Here is a 15,994-nt window from a genome sequence, read left to right as displayed (position 1 = left end):
TGGAGTTGTCAGGTGTGTAATGAACACGGTCCACGTATTGAAAGCTATTCAGTATATACCATACCACACGATCGGTGTATATCCAGCTGACAGAATTCCGAAAATTTGGGATAAACCGGCGGCTTTTGTTGTGAATACCGATGGCTGCAAAAAACCAGGACAGCACTGGGTTGCCATGTACGTCGATAGAAATGGAAGAGGTTGGTACTTCGACAGCTATGGATTGCCCCCGTATGTTCCTCAACACCTTAAAAGCCTCAAAAATAATTGTAGATGGTTCAGATACAACAGTAAACAACTGCAGCAAGAAGATTCGCAAGTATGTGGCCAATACTGTGTCATGTTTTTGCATTGTATGTCTACTTATCCTTCTTGATAAATTTTTATCTATCTTTGACGACAGACATGACAGAAACGACAAGATCGTCGAAGAATACTACAATACGTTTATGAATGTAAAACAGAAAAAATATAGAATACCTTATGTAAAATGTAACATTATAAATAATATTCAAACATGTACTTAAATATTATACTTGCTTTATAACTGTAACAATAAACTTAAAAAGGACAATATTTTAACACGTATATTAATTATTCGAACCCTCCTTAATTTCTATTATTCTTAAATTTAAGATAACATGAATTTAACATAAGTTTATTAATTTTTTTTTTTTTTTTTTTTTTTTTTAAGTAAAACTTCTGTTAAACACCACAACAACTATACAAAGCAGCATTGGTAGATATAAGCAACATTTTATTTCACAAACTGTCATTGTATACCTGTAGGTAATTAAATCTTTTATAAACCTGAGAGCTGTAAGTCAGATTATTATTATCTTATAGATAGCTGGTCATAATAATAAGTATTTAAAGAGCTATGAATAGATCTCAAAGCATAATAAGCATGGATTCTTTTTTATCTGCCTGATAAAACACGGGGACATTTCCGCAATTACATATATATACTAGCTGACCCGGCAAACGTTGTTTTGCCGTATAAATAATTTCCTAGTAATTTCTAGTGTAGACAAAAAATAGCTTACTTATTGTAAGTATGTATGTATGTTAGAATGTGTATATTGTATGTATGTAAGAATGTGGTATATGCGTGAAATAAGCATGGAGCGCTGTGAACGATGAGGGAATATAAAAATAACAAAAGGCAAACATTATTTTTAAGTTATTATAATTTAAATCAGATGCAGTTCGATTTGGCGAATTCATACCGAAATTACTAAGTGGTAAGTTGGCAATGACAATGCAAAGATCCTCAATAGCAATCAATGCTTCATTGTACATTTCGTCGCTGAATGTTATGGTTAGATCGTGGCACCGTATACGATGTTGATGCAATATATCATCAGTCATTGAATCTTTGTGATTTTCCCATAATATCTGTGCTCGGGCTGGGAAACATGTAGTCAACACTATAGCGAATAGTAGACGAATTTGTATTGCTGTACAGTTCAATGCAGCTTCAGCAAGCATGCATTCCCGCTGGTTGTCGTCTTCCAGCAAGCCGAGTGCAAGGCATGCATCTTTATACGTTGTATATTGTTGCCCATTCACTTTACGTATATCTTGAAATGATAATGGGCCAGTAATATTAACCAACAACAGTCGAAGATAAAAGCACTCCGTGTGTCTTGGATTGACTGTAAATAATCGCCCCAAGGCGTTTGATTTAAATAAATTGAGACATGCAGCAACTGGTGAGCCTTGCTTGCAGGGCATCCATGTTTTTGTTTGAGTCCATGTGAAATAGCGTGGTACTTGTGAATAGAGTAATGTTCGTGCAAAGGCACCAAAATCATCCGCACGATTACACAATTCAGAAAATGCAGTGAGTGTAGTTTTAGGTGGATTTATTGCACGATCAATCGCTGTCTCGTTCGTGAAAAATACACGCTGACCGTTTTCATGATGGATGGCTAACTGAACAACTGCTGGATCCCGTTCATGAATTGGAAAACCAAAGATACGCCAAGCAGCTTCATTGGAGCTGATGTACCAACCAATTTGGTAGAGCGTTATTTCATCGTTTTTATTCACTGGAGGAGCATTCACATTAGTATTTTCCACTCTAAACACAGCCATATCACTGCCTTTATGGACATACTTGCAAATGTATTTGATGCTCTTCACAGAACTGCAGAACTCAACATTAATATGAGCATTATATGTCTTGCTCAGCAGAGGCGAATATGGCACCACCCAATGATTGTCAATATCAATGTCTATGTTGATGATATTTTTAATAAATGATTGTCCGCCATTTTCAGGATTTCTTCGACGATATATTGGGTATCCGTCGACATTTGTGACCGTATCATTGGTAAAATCTTTAGGGAAATTTTTAGTACATTTTCCATCAGCCATGCAAGGCGATGAACTATTAAGAGTACCACATAGACCATGAATCATGTTTGTTGTAACAATATCAAACAGCAGTTGGTCAGTGGATGGATCTGGAATTTTCGCAGAAATAATACTATCGATTTCTTCAGGACGGATTTTGTCGATGAACCAAACCAAAATGTGTGCATGAGGTAATACTCGCTTTTGCCACTCAACCGAATACATCCAGCAACGTGTGGGACCAAATACATGTGATTTAGTAATGAAACTTATTAAAGACTTCAACTTTTGTCTGAACACACGTGCTGTAATGTCATGGCGATGTATTGCATTTTGGCCAGGCAGTAGCAAAGATGTAATCTCTGGCCATTTTGGATTACATGTGAACGTGATAAATAAACATGGTCGTCCATATTCGCGCACGAAAGTCAGAGCATCCTGTATATATTCTTGCATATGACGTGGACTGCCTACGTACGATGATGGTAAAATGACATGGTTACCAATTTCGGCGACGTCGGCGTTGTTGTTGATAGCGTCTCGCAAATGAATGTACTCTTCCGCGCGCAGCTTTTGTTGATTATATCGTAAGTATCGTAGTCATTCGCTCTCAATCTTCGCGTACATGTCGACCATGAATTGTTGACAAAGCTCACGACATCGTAAAATGACGTTGTCCAGGCCACGTCTAATCATTAATCGGTACGCGTAATAATCCTTTGAGCTAACGTTCTTGTTTGTTTCAGCTCCTGTAATATTTGTTCATAAAAATTTATATAAATTTATTACGTTCAATAATTTAATTGTTTTTTTAAATGATTAATGATCAAATTAATAATCAATGAAGTACCTGATACGGGATCTCGTTGTTTTATGTTTATGCAATATCCGTCTTGTCCCTTCCAGAATATTAGCGGATATTGGAGAGCGTCATATGAACGATGTGTGTCAGCAATGAACTGAAGATTATTATTTCTTCTACGAATCACAATTTCTCGTGCAGCTGTACAATCGCCAACCATGATTCCAGCAACATCATCAACAACGGGTGCATTGAATCTACGAATATGCTCTCCAGCTGGTGTTTTATCAGGATTAATGACGATAGCGTGATTATCGCTTTGTAATTGGTGCATATGTGATTTGAATATTTTCAACAACTCGTTGTGCTCGTTCAAAAGAGTATCTAGCTCGCTGAAGATGCGCCTGGCATAAAGTGAATCAAGGTTATTATAATCACAACGTGCATTCACGCGATTGGCAAGTGCGCTTCCGGAATCCTCGCCGCCCATAAAGTAGATTTGTAAGAATTTATGTGGTTCGTTTGGCATTGGCAGCAGTGAGCCCATTTTATGATAAACTTGGCCTCTGATTTTGAACGTAGAATTGAATTGTTGACCATTTGCATTAGTATTTCGAACTATTTCTGTTGCTCCGAACGATGTCATTTGAAAGCATGAATTGAATCTTCGAATTGACTTCAGGAACACGTTAGAATCTGGATCCGTGCCGATAAGTAAGCCGTTCAATGGTTCAGGTGGTGTTTCAATTTCAGGTAGTTGCACTTTTCCTGACGCGCAACACATCCCAGCTGGCTCATTTTTGAATTACAGAGCATGACAATGCGGACATTCTTTGTCCATAGCACCAATTACCACTTTTGAATGAGCATAATATTCAATATCGGGCTCATACTGGAATGCTAGACGCAGGAATGAATCAGATATAAATGCTCGATGTACCTGTTGTCGTTGTTGGTCATTTGTTCTTCGTCTATTGACTGTGAAACGGCGTGATTGTCGTTGTTCTAATCTTTTGACTTCATTGCGTTCAGCTCGTGTATCTTCTGGCTCTTCTTGATGCAATTGCGCCATTCTGACACGTGCATCAGTATTTTGTTGCTGGATTTGTTCTTCTGTTCTTTCGGATCTGCTATTTCGCAAGTTTCGAGCTTTACTTGTACTGCGGCTCAAATCAGCCCCTTTGCGTTTTCTTGGCATTGCTCACTGTACAAAACATACATAAATAGAATTAATGAAATTATTTAATGATGAAAAATGTTAAAAGTATAATTAGGGCCAGGATTTTTGCCGCAGTTTTGAAATGATTAGTTTTAATTTATGAAATTATAACAAAAATATAAGTTTTATGGAAAAATTTTTCAAACAAAAGTAAAAAATTAAATTTTATGAAAACATTGTCTCTTATAATTTTTCATACAACCAATATTTCCATTGACATTTCAAAATAAAGATTCATAATGATTGATTTTTTGGAAACTATGAAAATCTTAATTGTTCAATTACATTTTTTTAATAAAATTAAATTAAAATTACATTTTTATAAGATCAACAACATTTTCGATATAAATAAAAAAAAGTATACTTACAACACAAAATCCGTTGTTATTGGAAGCTCGTGTCACGTGTTGAGTACTTTTGAGGTTATAAAATCACTTGATTAACTAATCGTGCAAAATACACCAAAAAGTGATAATTTAATTATTATTGATAAAATAGGAATGATTAAAAGTTAATATGAGAGTTACACTGAGATAGCAAAATAATAATTGTCAACGTTACTACTACACTTGATGCATAAACAATAATGATGGCCGACAACTGTGTAGGGAGTGAGAAAGAAAGGAGACCGGCTTCGTTCTCATCCCTACTCCGTGCTGTTTACTGGGTCAGAAGTGACACCTGTAGACATCTGGCGGGGATAACTAATTAAATGACGATTGATCAGTTTTCGACCGGAGAGGAAAAATGATTAAATTACTAAAATGGCTATTAAAAAATAAGAGTTGATCGTAGAAGGGTGAAAATTGAGGATTGTATGTATTTTTATATGTTGTATCATAAAAAAATAGACATTAACAATTTTGTCTAAAAAATAAAAAAAAAAATTTAGGGGTGGACTACCCCTAACATTTAGGGGGATGAAAAATAGATGTTGGCCGATTCTCATAGATACCGGATAAGCACAAAAAATTTCATCAAAATCGGTCAAGCCGTTTCGGAGGAGTATGGCAACGAAAACTGTGACACGAGAATTTTATATATTAGATATATAGATATATATATATATATATATATATATATATATATATATATATATATATATATATATATATATATATATATATATATATATATATATATATATATATATATATACTAGCTGTTACCCACCCGCTCCACTGAGCACTTCATAGAATTGTATTTTTAGAGATCTAGACTTGACATTTAATGGGAGTATTGTTTAGATTTGTACAGATTTCAAATTTCATCAAATTGGCCCGTACCTTTTATCCCTGTGATTATTCTAGCTAATATTCATTGTAAATTTTAATGTGCAATCACTATGACATTCCAGTGGTTTTTTTCCAAAAATGAATAATGACTGAAACGAAAAAAAAAAATTTTAATGATCATTGAAAGTTTCAGTTAAAGTAATTGCGCGTCTCATAAGTGAAGTTGAAATTTGGCTAGCTTAAAGCGTGACGAATTTTGCCGTTAATTTAAATTTCCTCCGTGACATCAATTTTTCATAGAAACTTATTTGTACATGTTTTTAACGAATTCTCTTAGAATAAATAGCCAAATTCCTTTTTCACATCTCAAGTGCTTAGAAAATGTATTCATTTCAATCTGTTACGTTCCCGCGATTCGGTAATAAGAACAATTCATGGGTTATGTGATCAGCAAAAATAAAATGTATGTAAAATTCTGTAACGGGGTGGTTAGCCCTGTCCAATTGGTCACCCCTTTCCTCTTTGAAAAGGGCGCCACTGGGATTTTATACTCGGTGTCCCAGAAACCGGGGAGCATGAGAAGGAAAGATCGGGTCGTGAGAAGTTGAGAAAGGCTGAAAAATTAATACTGAGAAACAATTATTAACAATTAACAATTCAATTATTTATTTAATATAAACAATTTAATTTTAACAAAATTTCTTAATAATATTACCCTTGAAATTAACTTATCAATTACTTAATTGTGAGGACCTCTCACCTACGCAGGCACTTGCCAAAACTTACAACTAAATATCCTTAAATTCTTTCAACTATAGATCATTACGCATCTAGATTCCTAAATTCTAAATTTAATCATAGACCATTACGCATCTAGATTCCTAATTTCTAAATTTAATCATAGACCATTACACATCTAGATTCTTAATTTCTTAAACCTTCGTCCAACTGACGGAATAACAAACAACATATTTCACCCAATAAAAACTTCTTAATTATTCAATTATCTGAACTAATTTCACATAAACAACCTCGTCTACCTGACGGAATACCATATAATCTTACTAAATTCCATATAAAATCATCCACCGGACGTTAACTTCATTTCTCAAATTTTCTTAAATAAAATTTTAACCAATTTTCCTTAAATAAATTTAATCTCCAGATTAACTAAATTTACCAAATTCACCAAATTTTCTTATCGAATTTATCTAATAAATTATCCTTAAATTCAATCAATTATTTAATAATTGATTTAGCACTTTTCTAACTTAAACAATTTAATTACATTTATCCACCGGCCTAAATTTAATTTTCCAAAACTTTACAATACTATCATAATCTACTAAATTTTACGCCAACACTTGTTTACTGCAAATAAATTTTACTACATTACATAATCACTAAATTTCTGTACTAGTTCACTTACTAAATTTTCTACTAATATCTTCAATTAATAAATTCTACTGAACTCATTACAGGATTTACTAATTTTAATCTTCCTAAACAAAATTCTAAACATCAACTATTCGAATCCTAAGCGTCTCAATACAACTCTTAACTACATACATTCTAGAATGACCTTCACTGACTTAATTACGCATTTTCATTTCTTATTCAAATTTACTTTTCTTTATATCTCGAAAATTATTAACTAAATTAATTTATTATAGCCAGCAGGCCTATAATAAATTACTGATTAAATTATCTACAGTAAATTCACAAATAAACTATTAATCTCATTCTTTTAAAATAAATATCCAATAACAAAACTAGCTAAATGACCTTGGCGCATGAATTTCTAAAGTACAAAACTTGCTAATATAAAAATAACCGCTCGAGAAATTAATTTTAATTATTTCAGCCTCTTAATTAAATTAATAATCAATTTTGGCCTAAATTAATCGAAAATACCTGGAGACTCAATTATTGTTTTATCCAACGACGACTGATACTCCGGTCCAACTTGGCTGGCTCCGCCGCTTGGCGTCTTGTCGTCTCAAACCACTATGTTAGCTTCCGGTCAGGGCTTGTCCAATTCCAAATACCGTAATAAACTCCTCAGTAGTTGCTTTCTATCGTCGGCGTTCAAAACTGCACTCTCTTGACTTATCTAATCTCAACAAGGTCACTGATTCACAAAAGGCAAAAGGCCACTAGCTTCCAGAAGGGAAAAAGCCTCGATGTTTTTCGTGCTCGCTCTTTTATAACTCTCAGCTCAGGCTCTCGAACTTTCCTATTGTTACGCCCCGCTTCATTTTCCGGGAACAGTAGTGGGGACTCTTGATTAGCACGCCCGGTGACAAGTCGAAACTCTTGTCAAAAATCGAAAAGTAAGGGAAAACCCTTACCTACCGTGCGTCAATTATCGGGGTCGATAATGACCCCGGGAAGTTCGATTTTCCCTGTTACAATTCTTAGTCCGTTGAGTGAATAGCTACATGTAAAGTTAAATTTTGGAAACCTTACAATGACTTTTTTTGCCGTTGCCAAAGAGACGATTGTTGTGAGAAAATATAATTATTAAAAAAGGAAAATATTTAAATCCGTTTTCCTTGGAGGCCATTCCCGTAAGTTCCTGTTTCTCTTGAGATTCTATTAAATTCTATATCTGTAGAAACTGTATTTGAAAAGTATAAATTTTTTGACAATTATCACTCCCACACTCTTATATGGGAGAGGAATTTCATAAGATCCTATTCGAGAAAATTTCTACATTATAAACAAAAGGTTTCAACAAAACTTCAAGTCCATAGAAACTTTTGTTTGGAAATGAGAGATTTTCATTGTTAACACCCCCGCGATCCCTTCTAGGGTTAGAATTCGAGAAAATCCATTCTTAGCTGAACTTGACATCATACACGAAGATTCTCACCAAATTTAGAGTCTGTAGAAGTTACAGTTTGGAAATTAAAATTTTAGATTTTAGCACCCATCCCCGAAATTCCTAACGGAAATAGTCTTTATTAAAGTTCATTGTGAGATGATCTCTACATAAGAAATAAAAGATTTTTACCAAATTTAGAGTTTTTAGAAGCTATATTTTGGAAATTGAAATTTTTTATTGTTAACACCCACCCCCGCGATCCTTATTGGAGGTAATTCGTTGTAAGGTCCGTTCTTAAATAATTTCTATATTATATGTAGAAAACTCTTACTAAATTTGGGGTCTGTAGGAGCTATAGCTTGGAAAATAAAAATTTTATTTGTTAACAACTACCCCCACAAACCCCTGTGAGGTGAACCATCGTGAAATTCGTTCGTATATTATTTCTACATCTCTTACAGATAATTCTTACCCAATTTGGAATATATGGGAGCTGTAGTTTACAAACGGGAATTTTTTATTGTTAACGCCCCCGCAATTCTCTTTGAGGTAGAATATCGTAGAATTCGTTCATAAATTATTTTTTCATCACTTACAGAAAGTTCCTACAAAATTTGGAGTCTGTAAGAGCTACAACTTCATAATTCAAAATTTTCATTGTTTATACCCATCCCCGCAACCCCTGTGGGGTGAGATATCGTAAAATTCGTTTATAGATTATTTCTATATCTCTTACAGAAGATTCCTACCAAATTTGGAGTTGATAGAAACTATAGTTTAAGAACGGGAATTTTTCATTGTTAACGCCGTCGCAAACCCCTTTGGGGAAGGAAATTAATAAAATCCATTCTTAGCTGAACTTGACAGGAAAATTATACCGGAAGATTTCTACCAAATTTAGAGTCTATAAAAGTTACAGTTTGGAAATTGAAATTGAAAAGTCTAACGCTCACCCCCGCAATCGCTATTGAAGGTAAAATTTATTGAAATCCTCATTTAGATCACTTCTACATCACACATAGAAGACTCTTACCGAATTTGGAATCTGTAGGAGCTATAGCTCGGAAATTTAAAATTGTAATTGTTAACACCCACCCCCGAAATCCATATTTGGAGTAGGTTATCATTAAATACGCTCTTAGATTATTTCTACCTCGAATATAGCAGATTCTTACCAAATTTAGAGCCTATGGGAGCTTTAGCTTAGAAATTTAAAATTTTCATTGTTAGCACCCACCCCCGCAATCCATATTTGGAGGAGGTTGTTATAAAATCCACTATTAGATCATTTCTGGATCATATATAAATGATTCCTACCAAATTTGAAACCTATAGGAGCTATAGTTTAGAAATTTTTTATTTTCATTGTTAACCCCTACCCCGCAATCTTTATTGGGGATGAGTTATCATAAAATCCACTCATAGATAATTTCTACATCACATATAGGAGATTCCTACTAAATTTGGAGTAGATAGGAGCTATAGTTTAAAAATGGGAATTTTCCATTGTCAACGCCCCCGCAACCCCCCTTGTGGGTGGAATTTCGTAAAATCCGTTCTTAGCTGATCTCTACTCGGCGAAAGGAATATTCCTACAAAATTTCAAATCTCTACGTCTTATGGTTCCAGAGATATCGTGATGAGTCAATATATAGGTGGAAATCTCATATATATATATATATAGATTTATTGGCATATAGTTTATCGCATATAGCAGATTCTTTTCAAATTTGGAGCTTATAGGAGCTACAGCTCGAAAATTTGAAATTTTAATTGTTAAAACCCACCCCCGAACCCCCCTGTGGGGAGGAATATCGTAAAATTCGATCATAAATTATTTTTACATTACTTACAGAAAATTCATACAAAATTATGAGTCTCTCGGAGCTGTAGCTCGGAAATTAAAAATTTTCATTGTTAACGCCCACCCCCGCAATCCATATTGGGGGTAGGCTGTCATTAAATCCGCTCTTGAATCATTTCTACATCCCATAGAACAGATTCTTACCAAATTTGGAGCCTATAGGAGCTACAGCTCGGAAATTTTAAATTTTCATTGTTAAGACCCACCCCTGCACTCCTCTGTGGAGTTGGATATCGTAAAATTCGTTCATAAATTATTTTTACATCACTTACACAAAATTCATACAAAATTAGGAGTCTGTAGGAGCTAGAAGTCGGAAATTTTTAATTTTCATTGTTAACGTCCACCCCCGCAATCCATATTGGAAGTAGATTGTCGTAAAATCCGCTCTTAGATCATTTCTACATCACATATAGGAGATTCCTACCAAATTTGAAGTCGATAGGAGCTATAGGTTAAAAATGGGAATTTTCTATTGTTAACGCCCCCGCAACCCCCCTTGTGGGTGGAATTTCGTAAAATCCGTTCTTAGCTGACCTCTACTCGGCGAAAGGAATATTCCTACCAAATTTCAAGTCGCTACGCCTTATGGTTCCAGAGATATCGTGATGAGTCAATATATAGGTGGGAATCTCTTATATATATATATAGATAAGTATTTATTCTTGGTTGTTTAACAGGACGAAATAAAAAATCGTTTCAAGTTTTGATCTATTGCAGCTATTAATTAAATATTTTGACTTTTTTTTTATTTTTATTTTACACCATGCATTTTTTCTAAGGGCATTATTCCCGAACTCTATTCCAGCCTAGTTTCAGAGTTCTAAAAGCTATAGATTGGAATACACATTTTTTTTTTAATTTTTAACGCCCTCGCACAACCCTCTTGGAGTTGAATATCATAAAATTAATTCTTGATAAACTCAAACATGCCAAAAAAAATATTTTGGCCAAGTTTTAAAGTTCTTAAAGCAATAGATTGGAAGATACAAATTTTTAATATTTTTAACGTCCCCACACAACCCCCTTAGGGTTTAATATCATAAAATTAGTTCTTAGTAAATTCAAACGTGCCAAAAGAAATATTCTGGCCAAGTTCCAGAGTTTCAAAAGCTATAGATTGGAAAAAACAATTTTTTTAATTTTTAACGCCCCCGCACTCCCTCTAGGGGTGAAATATCATAAAATTAGTTGTTAGTAAACTCAAAGATGCTAAAAAAAATTTTTTGGTCAAGTTTCAGAGTTCTAAAAGCTATAGATTGGAAGATAAAATTTTTTTTTTAATTTTCAACGCCCCCGCATTCCCTTCTGGGAGTGGAATATCATAAAATTAGTTCTTAGTAAATTCAAACATGCCAAAAAGAATATCCTGACTAAGTTTAATACCTATAAGAGCTGTATTTTTCAAATGTGAATTTTTTTCAATTAACACCCCCACAACCCCTCTTGGGGGTGGAATTTCGTAAAATCCGTTCTTAGCTGACCTCTACTCGGTGAAAAGAATATTCCTACCAAATTTCAAGTCTTTAGCTCTAATGGTTTCAGAGATATCGTGATGAGTGACTATATAGGTGGAAATCTCTTATATATATATAGAAGAATAGATAAATTTGAAACACATTATTGAAATCACATATAAATATAAAAAATAGATGATGCGCTGAATATTGACTGCGAAAAAGACAGTTGTCGGGAAGAAAAAGAAGTTGGAGAAAAGGAAGTTACGGAAAAGAAAATTGCAGAAACAGCACTGACGGAAAATGAAATTGCAGAAGAGGACGATGCAGAAAAGAAAGTAGTAGAAAAGGAAGTTTTCAATAAGACAGGTAAATTGTGATAAATTTTCAAATTATAAAGAAAAATACGAATTCAATAGCTCAATATTAAAAAGGTCGAAATATTGTTATAACTTGCCACTGAAAACATCGAAAATATTCACAATTCGGGAAGGTATTGGTTTTATTAAATTAAAAAAAAAATTGGAAAACAATTGACTCTTAAGTACTGGTCCCATCTTTTTCTCGCGTCGCACTCACGGCGAGAAACGGTACTATCCTTGTTGCACTCGTTTAGAAGAGAAATGAAAAGCTGTACTCATAGGGACCGGCTCTTAAAGCTACCATTGCGGGAGCCGTGCTCATCGACTTACTGGCGTTCAAAAGAACAAAACTCTATGACGCTAAAAACAGTGACGAAAACATGAATGACGCAAGAACGAGGGTAAAGGCGGAAATGCAGCAAGAGTGGCAGAACCGATGGACATCGGGAGAGATGGGCAGATGGACGGCGCGCCTGATCTGAAAGATCAACTTCTAGCTTTCTCGGAAGCATGGGGACACGGACTTCTTCTTCACCCAGCTATTGACGGGACACGGACAGCTTAACGCTTATTTCTTCAAGATGGGGCTGCACCACACGCTGTCGTGCGAATACTGCCCGGACTAAATCGACGACGCCAAACATACTTTTTTCGTGTGTATAAAGTTAAAGGACTACAGAAGCAGCACCGAAGAAACTATTGGCACCACCCTCTCTCCAGAGAGCTTGGTATCCTGCATGCTCAAAAAATAATATAACTGGTCAGCTATCGCAGCCTACGCGCAGTACCTTTAAACAGAAAAAACCGCAGGAAGGGACCACTAACTAGAAGTAGGCGTCGTGAGACGCATCACGGACTGGATTGAAGTAATGCTAACGCGGTTCCGATCCAGTCATCTCCGTACCATCTACGGGGAAGGAGAGAGGTTTTTTTTAGTGGGTGAAAATTCCACGCTATTGACCATCATCCTTCAATAATGGCAGTGTTTATGGGAGATTTTTTTCGCTTCTCTATTATAAAGAAAAAAATTAGGAAAACGGTTGACCCTGAAGGCCATCCCTGCAAGTTCCCGCCAATTCTATACCTAAACACTTGAAAACACTAATGACGTTTTTGACCTCTTCGAGCTCATAAATACAATTTGTGTATTATTTTGAGCTCTCCGAGCTCAAAAAAACAGCTTTTGTAAGCTTTTGAGCTCTTCGAGCTCAAAAGTTTGATAGAAGTTTGATGAAACACTATTTTTTGAATTTTCAAATCGCAATAACTTTTGAATGAATGTACCGATTTTCATGCGGTTGGTGGCATTCGACGCAGTTTTTTAAGCTTCATAAAGGATCTTCAAGTTTAAATTGATAGAACGAAAAATTTCGGAGTAATTCCGAAAAAAAGCTTTTTTCGGCTTTTTTCGGTTTTCTTTCGTCAACGATAACTCACGAACGACTCAACCGATTTTGACCGGACTGGCGGCGATCGACGTAGTTTTTTTATGTTAAAAGCTGATAAGTTTTAATAATTGATCGGTAAAACCGTTTAAAAGTTATTCCAAAAAAACGACATTTGGAAAAATTTTTTTTTTTATTTTTTTTGCAATTTCTCAAAATCTACCGGTCCGAATTGTTCGGAAGTAAATTCAAAATTTAAGTTCAGTCAAACCCTTTCGAATAGCATCAACTGCGATCAAATCGGTCAAGCCGTTCAAAAGTTATGAGAGATTTACATACACCCACTCATCCACCGATACATAAAGATGTACAGACACCATTGCGGGAATAGTCAGGGAAGCTTTCTAGGACCTCAAACGTCAAGATTCGATGAAAACTCGATTTTCGTAAAACGGGGTGAAAACAATAACTTCCCGATTCTTAAAAGTCTTCGATTTTCTTAGCGGGAAGTTAAAAAAAAAACAAAAAACACACACACAGACGTAATGATACCCTTGAGAGAGTAGTTAGGGAAGCTTCCTAGGACCTCCAAACGTCGAGATCTGATGAGAATTCGATGTTTGCAAAACGGGAGAAAACCAAAAACTTCTCGATTTTCGAAAATTTTCGGGATGGCGTCTTTTACCCAGATCCCAATTACACAGATGGCGCCATTACCCAGATCCCTTTTACCCAGATCCCGATTACACAGATTATGATTACACAGATACTCGATGACACAAAATATACATTGCGCAGATCCCGATTACCCAGATCAAAATTTTAAAAACGGGTAGTATATTCGTAACTTTTATTTGTTATCGTTAGTAATTTAATAAATCTATCGGTGTTAATTAAATTTATAAAATAAATCCTAAGTGTTATAGGAGTTGGTACTAAAAATGCTGAAAGCAACCGTTTAAGGTATTATACGTTTTAATTTTCCGAAACACTTTATTTACTAAAATAATAATATTATTCTTATATATATTGGTCGATTTTTTTGTAGGTTACATATTTTTTCTCTTAAATAAAAGTTTAAAAGCGAAAATTTTTCACACTCTTTGTGGATGAAGAGGCTGACGACGATGAAATGGGTGTTCCAGGGACCTACGTAGATTGTATGCCAACCAAATTAAAATTTGGTCGCAAGCATCCTCATCTAGTTATCAAGACTGCATCGTTGTAAAGTGTACTGATGTAAGTGTACTGATGTCAGAAGAAATAATAACATCTGGCGCACTTTCTGTGCTATACCATAGGAGTTGGTGCTAAAATATCATCAACAATTAATGGTACTGTCAAGAAAAATATTATATTTAGTACGTATTCCGCGTTAATCGACAAGCCTTCATAAAGCGGTGTTGCAAAGTAGAAAAGTCGGCTTAAACAATTACTGCAATGGTGTGGGGATGATTTTAATGGTTTAATTAAATTCTATGCGTATCATCAAACTAAAAATCTATGTCCTACTGGTAGTTCAAAACCTACTAAAACAGGTTTGAACGTATTTGAGTTAAAAAGTAAATTGTCAAACGCATGAGTTGTGTATGCCAATACTACTAGCGCTTCTAAGCCACGGAATATGTCCTATATGGTACGACTAGGTATGTGAGGCGAAGGGACACTTTTTGCTCAGCTTAATGACTTCATAGCTGCTGTGGAAAAAGGTGGTGTAGGTGATATGGAAATAGTTGCAATGGATATGAAATTACGAAGTATGTACACTGTGCGCCAGTTTACTTTTCATGGTGTGGCGTTCAAAATTGAAGAGGTTCCTCTGTCAGATGAATTTACCAATGTATGTGAGTTTTCTGTAAGACTATGGATCGACGCTAAGCAAAGGTTTTATGAAGTTGCTGTGCTTATAGATGCTGAAAATAGAATGATAAAAAACAATATCATACCAATATCGATCGTCACACCAGCGGTTTTTCAAGTATCTATGTATTCCAGCCAAAGTAAAGCGTGCAGTTTTTATAGCGCGTGAGGCTGTTTAGTGTGGCAAATACGTTGTCATTGGTTTATAATGAACTGGTACAGTAAGAACACCTGAACAGCTTGAGCGTGATGATGGAGAATTAAGTAACTTTATATCACAGCCAAAGGTGTATTACAAACATTATTAAAGGAACATTTGCCAGCACCAGATTTTAATAGAATTCATCGGCTTTTTTGTCTTCAACCACCTAAACCAACAGTACAACTTGTCGTACTTGATGATGATGCTCCACTGACGACAGCCAGTAGCAGTAAGAAAAAATCTATACATCAAGCTGCACAAAGAGCTACTAAAAAAGTACATGCGTGGAATAAATCAAAGGAATCTATTTCTGAAGAAGAAAATTGTAGTCATAGTTCTGGTTCAGAATTTAAAATAACCGTATCTGAAAGTAAAGAAGAAGCAAATCGTTCGGATCCTGAGAGTAATGCCAGCTCTAAT

The 15,994-nt window shown here is 35.0% G+C and overlaps 2 protein-coding genes across 2 annotated transcripts; both read right to left on the bottom strand.

The window, feature by feature from the left end:
- Positions 1-383: 383 nt before the first annotated feature.
- LOC123269683 lies at positions 384-2,586 on the bottom strand. Its single transcript, XM_044735519.1, has 2 exons — positions 1,230-2,586; positions 384-436 (listed from the first exon to the last, which is right to left on the bottom strand). Exons 1-2 carry the CDS (start codon positions 2,584-2,586, stop codon positions 384-386), a joined length of 1,410 nt encoding a protein of 469 aa, XP_044591454.1.
- LOC123268878 lies at positions 2,494-3,538 on the bottom strand. Its single transcript, XM_044734305.1, has 2 exons — positions 3,212-3,538; positions 2,494-3,110 (listed from the first exon to the last, which is right to left on the bottom strand). The coding sequence occupies exons 1-2, from the start codon at positions 3,495-3,497 to the stop codon at positions 2,962-2,964; spliced, it is 435 nt and encodes a 144-aa protein (XP_044590240.1). The 5' UTR covers positions 3,498-3,538; the 3' UTR covers positions 2,494-2,961.
- Between the last annotated feature and the right edge of the window lie 12,456 nt (positions 3,539-15,994).

The sequence above is a fragment of the Cotesia glomerata genome, linkage group LG7 (genome assembly GCF_020080835.1).
Source record: "Cotesia glomerata isolate CgM1 linkage group LG7, MPM_Cglom_v2.3, whole genome shotgun sequence".
NCBI lineage: Eukaryota > Metazoa > Arthropoda > Insecta > Hymenoptera > Braconidae > Cotesia > Cotesia glomerata.
The sequence above is the reverse complement of the archived record's forward strand: the minus strand, read 5'-3'. Positions and strand labels throughout refer to the sequence as shown.